This window comes from Etheostoma spectabile, chromosome 16 (genome assembly GCF_008692095.1).
Source record: "Etheostoma spectabile isolate EspeVRDwgs_2016 chromosome 16, UIUC_Espe_1.0, whole genome shotgun sequence".
Classification (NCBI taxonomy): Eukaryota; Metazoa; Chordata; class Actinopteri; order Perciformes; family Percidae; genus Etheostoma; species Etheostoma spectabile.
Window position 1 is genome coordinate 23,270,716 of NC_045748.1, and position 8,537 is coordinate 23,279,252.

The 8,537-nt window shown below is 40.2% G+C and overlaps 1 protein-coding gene across 1 annotated transcript in view; it reads left to right on the top strand.

Moving 5' to 3' along the window:
- pkn3 (protein kinase N3) overlaps positions 1-8,537 on the top strand; it is a 43,407-nt gene that overhangs the window by 15,756 nt on the left and 19,114 nt on the right. The window contains 4 exon segments of the mRNA XM_032539393.1: positions 3,748-3,917; positions 4,995-5,115; positions 5,833-5,984; positions 8,066-8,279. Coding sequence (XP_032395284.1) covers positions 3,748-3,917; positions 4,995-5,115; positions 5,833-5,984; positions 8,066-8,279 — 657 coding nt within the window.

Consider the following 8,537-nt stretch of genomic DNA (forward strand, 5'->3'; position numbering starts at 1 on the left):
AGAAACACAGTCTCTGTAATCATATCAGACAACGGTGTGATAAAATCAAGACACATTAAAAGAACAAGACAAAGCACACCCTTCATCAGGCAGTTTCAGTCCTGATCCTCCTCCAAGGCACCCTCCGCGATAGATTCCAAAGCGTCAGCTCTCCCCGCCGCAGCAGGAGGACGGGGCGCAGCCCGGTTCACATAATCCTCAGCATCCCCGGAGGAGGTGAATGCTCTATACTGGTCGCCTTTCCTGATCTTCAGGATTGCTGGATAAAGCAAGAAAAAATCGAAACCCTTGACCAGTGCTGAATCCATGGCTTGAAAAAAAGCCTGGCGTCTTTTTCAATAAATAAAAGCAAAGTTGGTGCTAGGAGCTTCGCCTCAAGCTGCCATCTCCGTCCAGCCAATCTCGTGACTCCTCTGAGCAGATTTTTGTCCTTCAAGAAACTGAGTTGTGGTTTAAAACTTAAAGCCAACTTAATAAAATCTTGGGTTTTATACGGGCTTGAGTCCATAATATACAGGTACAGGCACGGAGAGCGGGAACTGACGATGATTAGCTCTGTTAGCGGTTAGCTACAGTCAGCATTATTATAAACTGCCGCGGAGAATCAGATAAATTACATTCGAGAGCTTTCACAGCGGTGTGGCCACAAAGTTTTAATTTTTTATATTTTTACAATTAATTAGTACAGTTAATCCCACTGCAAGACCACCAGCACCATAACGGTTTCCTCTGAGCCTGAAGTATAGTGTTGACGCTGTAATGCACGCGGCATGAGACTTCGCGAGAGGGAACAGCTGGAGGCCACTGATCTGTGTGTGCTGTAAAAACAAATACACTGTTGATTGTAGTGGAACCTATGTAAGGGAACCACTGCTGTCTTTTCGCAAAGTGGTATCCGCAGATGCTTCTCTGAGGTTGTGGGGGGGGGGCTTTCTGCAGCAGTGAGAGGGTTCTGGCAGCTATTACCACCTGGAGCTATTAGCTTTTTGGGCTTTAAAGCAATTTTGTCCAGTTCAAACTGGTCAGGATGTTCTGATCAGGACAGACGATACAACGCTGGTTTCCTACATAAACAGACAGGGAGGGAAGCAAACGGGGCCCTTCCTGTCTGTTTAGGGAACCACTGTAATTAAGACCGTCTCGCTTTCTATTGTGCAGTGTTCATTTTCTGTCCTCATGTGAGAGAGTGGAGATTGCACCCAGTGGTGACCTCCTCACGTTAACCACGTCCTCTCAGGTTCACCAATCGCCTTCCTACCTATTTTCACTTGTGTACTTTTAACATTACATTTTCTTCCCATAGAAGACAGTTACGCCCCACGTCCCTTGTCTTTTGCGTTATTGGTTAATATATTTTTAATCGGTTAAATTATTTACGGCAATTAACCGATAATCATTTTAAAGGTGCAATATGTAATACTGACAACTAGCGTTTAAACTGCAGTCCAAATTCAAAATAATGAAGACTGTCGTCTCCCCCGGCCCCTCCACCCCAGACCCGAAGTTTGCAGAGGCTGTCAGGTTGAGAACGCAGCTAGATGCTAGTCTCACGTAGCCAAACATTACGCTACAGCACAGCGGAGTAGCTAACGTCAGATGCTGGCTATGTTGACAGTCATAAAAGCCTGTTCTCATGCGGGGCTCTGTACCCAACTGACAACCATCCTCTCTTGGCTTAAAATAGCTGCAACAACCGCTAAAACATCATGACCTCGCCCTCTTCTCCACCCGACTGACACTCTTTCTCGGCTTGACATTACAACCATTAGTCGGCCGCTGAACAGACGTGGGCTGATTGCCTGATCCTCAACATAAGCATTTATGCTGTGTTAGCATGGCGGCGTTAGCCAGGACCAGTAACGATCATTTTACTGGCTGTCTCAATTGTTTTTGCAAATAATCAACTTGAGTACACTATACTGTATAATTCATTGCGAGTACACAAATTACTTGTGAAATTACTTAAAATGCCCGCTCCTATTTAGCCTGAAGCTTAACCCTTGTGTTGTCTTCCCGTTAACCATGAACTTGCCCTTCCAGATCAAAATTGAATTTTTTTTGTACTTTTCCAATGTTTTTGACGCTTTTTCTGATTTTTTTTTTTTCTCACTTTTTCCAGCTTTTGGCGCTTTTTTTAAACCTGAGCTGGTTTAATAACAGGTTTTATACTTATTCTTGGAATTCATGGTTAACAAAGCTCATTTATATCAAATTACACATACGTTTTTAGTTAAAAAGGCAGAAATTATGAATTATTTTGACTAATAGTTAAGATCAGAGGATGTTGAGTGGATCTCAGATGGGTAGATGTCAAAGTTTAGTCCGGATACTGTTTTGAAACCATTAAAAAAAAAAAAAAAAAGAATTCAAAAAGCGTAAGATTAATGTTATTTTTGGGCAATTTGGTTGAAAGAAATCCATATTTCTGATATAAAACACATTTGAAACGGGTCAATTTTACAATCTGGCAACCCACCCTGTCTGTCAAAATGGGCAGCGATATCAACACACAGGCAGACATTCGGTCTCGGAATGGAAATTTCAAAGGAGAAAATATTGGCTTTAGCATCAGAAAAGATAGTATTTCACCTTAGCATGTTTCTTTAATAACTGATGACACATTGTGGTCATTTTTGGTAACACACAGTAAATATATTACATAATGCACCTTCAATCATTTATACCCCTAATTTCCATTGCTATTTAAAGGTGCAAAATAAGGAGGGAGTAAATGGAAATGTAAATAAATATCCGCTGCACCTGATTTAACACTACTGACTGATCACCTGCACGGAGGAACAGTAAGACAATGGCGTGTTCATTAGTTGTTCCCCTTCCCCATGTTCACTTCCCCTCATCTCTTTATTTTATGTAACAGCATACGTTGCACAGAGGGCCGTTTGAGAGCAGAGTGATAGTGAGCGGGGCAGGAGTGGGGGATTAAAATAGGACGCAAATGTCCTTGTTCAACTAATCAACTCCCAGTTGTAGGTGTAGCGCTACGTGTGTTTTATTTTTCAATAATCATGGCATTCTATCCCGGTTTTTATGTTCATTGTATGTCTGTTTATATCGTGCAATTTCCTTGTTGTAAAGCATTTCTTGTGTGAAAGGTGCTATACAAATTTTATTTATAAATGTAATATTATTATTATTATTACAGCTTTTTACAAATCATCAGGAGTACCTGGGGACTAATTCTAATGAGGCTTGGTAATCAGCTGCATGAGTATAGTTAACTACCTTTTTTGGGGACTTAAAAAACTGATATCCTGTCCTAATGCTTCAAGTTTCTGGTTTAGAAAGATTGTGATCTGTATCGAGATTAATTGATCTCTTGTTCTAAAAACATCTTGTCAAAAGACTACTCTACAGTTGAAAATTTGCCAGCTGGCTAACACTGGCACATTTGCAGAAATGTTAATCAATGTGCGTTGTCCTTTTTATAAATAAAATAAAGGTAAAATATCTTGCAAAAACAGAATTTCTTTCATGCGTTTACAGATAATGTTGGGAATAAAGAAATTGCACAGGTCATTGAAATTGCAAATTGTAGCATCGAAATCACACTGTGGCTGAAAACAGTGCTCACCGCTACCCCAGAATTGTGTCAGGGTACAAAAATGGATGCCCTCTAAATAACTAAAATATCAATTACAAAAAAGTAATTAAACCCTCTCAAATGAATCACCATTAATGAAAGAGAAAAGCTAATGCCTAACCCACCATTTGGTTATTTTTATGCAGGTTGCTTGGAGGAGGAATACAACCCAGCAGCCGAGTCATGTCAGTGGGAAGAGGTTACCTCACCAGTGGCTAGTCGAGTCAGAACCCTGAAGAAACAGCTTACCATGGAGACCAAAGTCAAACAGGGTGCTGAGAACATGATCCAGACTTACACCCACAGCTCAGTCAAGGTACAGTACAATATGGCCCAAATTAAAAACATCACAACACGCACAAGCACACTTCCACTAGCGCTAAACGATTTGGGGAAAATATATAACTGCGATTTTTCTGCCAGAAATTGCGATTAGGATTCGATTTAAATATTTATTTTTTTTCTTAAAAGTTTAGCTTAAGTTCAATATTTACTATGTAACAGATAAAACATGTAATGGGGCATTATAACATGAGACACCATCAAAACTGCTATATGTTATCATGTAAGTATGAGAACATAGATATGAATGGCCAGCAATAAGTATTTTTCGTTTAATAAGCATCCCACGGACGAGTCCTGTCTGGACTCGAGTACTACAGCTCTGCAAATTAGGGTCCTTAGATTAATCGATTAGACGGTGGCACACCTACAAGATATACATATGAATATAAACACATACAAGACACATGCAATGATCATGTCATGCAACTGTTGAATTAGGGTGATGGCACATTTTTTTGGGCCACTTAAGGCATTTAGAATTACTCTAATAATCACTTCAAATAGTACTGTGATCAATTCAATTACATTTCATTTATATTGTCAAATCATAACACAGAACAAAGATGGAAAGAGAGTCAAAACTACAGCAACTCAGTCTAAACTATAGCAGCATAACTAAGAGCTGGTCCAAGGCAAACCTAAGCCAACCTACAAAGTGTTGGTACATCAATCTGACATCAGTGTAGAGAAGCAGAGTAAACTGCAAATGAACATTTATATTCAGGAATTTACATTAAGGACGGTACCACTGAGTATCCGTGTAACAATTTGGCCACAGTATAGAACGTTGGCCATACACAAGCAGGGCGTCGGACTGGGGTAAAAAAGGGGTCTGAGTACCCAGGGCTCTTATGTGAGGAGGTCCCAAAAAGATGCTAGAATGAATAGCTGTGGTCCTTAGAAAATGCCTTTCTACAGGGCCCAGAATTTTGTGCTACGCCCCTGTACACAAGCCATATACTAGGTTTCCCCCTAGTCTTGTCACTCCCATTGTATCATAATGTGTCTCCATTGGACAACATGCATTAAGATCCCATTGTTTTTCCAGGACAGGAAGATGATGACTACAGCCCAGCAGATGTTACAGGACAGTCGCACTAAGATTGAGCTCCTTCGCATGCAGATTATCAAAGTCAGTCAAGCCAGAGACGAGCGAGATGGCTTGCAAGGTAAATTTTACTACACATACAGTACATGTACAGTGCTTTTCTTAGCCTTATAATATCCACTGACACAGAGTATAAAATAACCATTACTGAAAAAAGTTAACTGCGACAAATCCATATACGAGACTCGTATATCACATAGATCACATAGTCAGCCTCAATATGTATTTTACTTTTACTTTGTCATGCTATATGAAACCATTTAAAATATGACAGGGGAACCTCAAGAGGAAGAGATTGGATAAATAAGTTCAGCTTGGGAACACAAACCATTTTTATAACATTGACCTTCCCTGCTATTGAGAGATTGAGAGTCGTCCATCTCTTAGCATCACAAGAGATTTTATTAAATAATGGATCCAATTTAACTTTAACATGGTGTTTTTACTGGGTAGGGAATAAGATACCCTGATATACGATACCTTGCTTTGGCCACTGAAATGCACCAATCTCTAAAGGTATAAATATAGCAATACAATGTAGAGCCTTGTTCCCAAGTATGTACCTCGCCATTTGGTCATATTTTTTGGGTCACATTAACTAAAAACTAGAAATACATGGTTTCAGGAAAACAAACAAATTAAACAATAAAAATAGGCTCTCGCTAGTATATTATGCCAATAGACATGTGCCCATGATCTGCACCTTGGTGGAGCTTAGTGTATCTGTTCTTAAATAGGCAGATATAGCCCAAGTCTGACATGCACCACTTGCCCACAGGTCACCCTGTGGAGATGATCTGTCCTCTGGAGCTGCGAATAGCTGACCTCATGCACCACATGAAGATTGAATCGGCTGTAGCAGAAGGTGCCAAAAATGTGGTCAAGCAGCTGAGTGGGCGTAAGATTCAGGACCGCCGCATACTTGCAGAGGTGGGTACCAGCTGGGATTTTTTTTTTTCTAACCTTTTTATTTACATTTTATGAGACAGTAATAATTAGAATGTTACTATTTGGTGATTTATTACAGTTATACAAGTGTATATAGCAGGGCTGTAGTACGTGGGTCCAGACTCGAGGATGTTTTCTATTACCTCTGACTTTCGGAGTTGACTCAGGCTTTGGACTCGCCAAATATTCTACTTTGATTTCGACCGATTCTTGCACTATAAGCAAGAAAAAATTGTTAAAATCCTATTTACTATGAGGCCACAGCAAGTTTTCTTACACTATTTTACCTCTCGTGCATTTTAAGGCCCTGACACACCAAGGCAACTCTCAGCTAGTTTTTGGTGTGTTCAGACTTTTTCCTCTTCGTTTGCCTTTTTAAAAAAGAAAAAAAAAAGAAACAACAAAATAAACGAATATCCTATACTTTTAAATTTAATAGATCGTAATGTAGAGCTCTTTCTCTCTGCACCAAGCAAGCTAGCTCACCAGCCAGCCGGCCAGTAGATTAGTAAAATGTAACAACTTAATCTTTCATTCTCACACATTTGTCACATTGTAGGAAAGCACATTGCTATAGCCAGATGGGTGACAGCTCAGTTTGGCTCATTGACTTACCTTAACTTGGGTTAGCGTGTTAATTTTACGCCGTAGCGAGTAGTATGAAAGGGTGAAAATCTGGTCAGGGTGGTGGATGGGTAAACACAGGACTTTCACCCAAGAGACTGGGGATTGTGTCCCGCGTGTCACATTTCCTAAACTCTTTCTTCTCGCGATAACACAGCAAGTGGCGACAACACGGCAAGTGGCGTGTTTTTGCCCGCTGTATACAGCATAGACATACATGCGGATAGCTCAAAATGGGTAAAAATTACACGCCACTTGGCTTAAGAAAGTCACTGTGTATGTTTACGCAAAGTCACGATGTCATGTTGTATTTCCAACAAGATGATCTGAGATGTGAGTGAAGGAAGAAGAAAGTAAATTGGTAGAAAGCTGGTCTAACATTTTTAATATTTACTCCAGACAGGCCAGAATATTTGGTAATATAGCCAATTTGTGGCTAAAATATTATATGCCTTGCAACCACAAGCTATGGCTCAGTTTGGCTGGCTTGCGTTATCTGAAATGTTGGAGGGTAGGGCAAGGACTGAAGATGTATTTCTTTTATTTATTTATTTTTATTTCAAATTATGCTATATTAGTCTTTCTAATTACATTAAGACTACATTTATTAAAGCAGAGTGCTCTGGATATTATTTCAATAATATTCAATATCCTGTCAAAAACATAGGTATACAATAATCATTTATTGTCTGTTTAAAAGATGTCAGGGAAGAAGTGAAAGAATATTTTTTCATTCTGGGCAGCAAAGGTTAAGCCCCCTATATGATCTGGCAACCCATAAAGGTTGCCAGATCAGAGGAGGAGACAGTGGAAGAGGTAGTTGGTGAGATGCCGCACAGCGTCCTGCTATGCCATGAACTACTACAAAGAACTGCTACAAACTACTAATTTTTTTCTATTTTTGTTATTACCACTCTTCATTCTAACCCCAACCGGCCCGTCAGACACCGCCTACCAAGAGCCTGGGTCTGACCGAGGTTTCTGCCTAAAAGGAAGTTTTTCCTCGCCACTGTCGCACTGTTGCTTGCTCTGGAGGAAACCACTAGAACTGTTGGGTCCTTGTAAATTCTGGAGTGTGGTCTATCTGTAAAGTGTCTTGAGATAACTCTTGTTATGAATTGATACTATAAATAAAATTAAATTGAATTGAATAGATGGTGGAGAAGACACCAAGGGAGACAGTACAGTAGGGGGGGGCAGTGGAAGAGAGCATACATCCACTCTATAGCCTACTGCTGACTTACAGCGTACTTCTACATCATTGTACTACTACATTTACCTGACAGAGAACGTTGCAAATTCAGAATGTAATCACAAAATATCACAATTAAGAGCAGAGAAAGAGAGACGGAACCAAAAGTGACCCTGTCCACGTTGGTAAATCGCCGATCAAAATCTTTTTTCACGCTTTACTCTTAAGAATGTTCTGTGTCCCTCAGGCCCAGGCGCGAATGCAAGAGTCGTCTCAGAAGGTGGATTTGTTACGCCTTTCCCTGGAGAGACGTTTAAGTGAGCTGCCTCAGGACCATCCCAAGCATGGTGCCATTAAGGAGGAACTAATGTTGGGATCCTCGCCTTCCTACGGGCTACCGAAGAAGCAATCCAACGCTCCGTCCTCTTCTTCCTTCTTCTTCAAACCTGCCAGTCTAACAGGTTGCTACCAATATATTCCTCTATACAGTATATTTATTCAATTTCTTATAACTTGGTGGTGGAAGGTAGCAAAGTGCATTTAATACTTAAATACTGTACTTGAGTTTCAATATACATTTTTTTTACTTTATACTTTTACAATCCATTGTTAAAGGTTTAACCAGTGGTTTTTGGCTTGTAGTCCCTAACAAAGAAGTCGCTGGATTAGACCCCTTCTCTCTCTCTCTCTCTCTCTCTCTCTCTCTCTCTCTCTCTCTC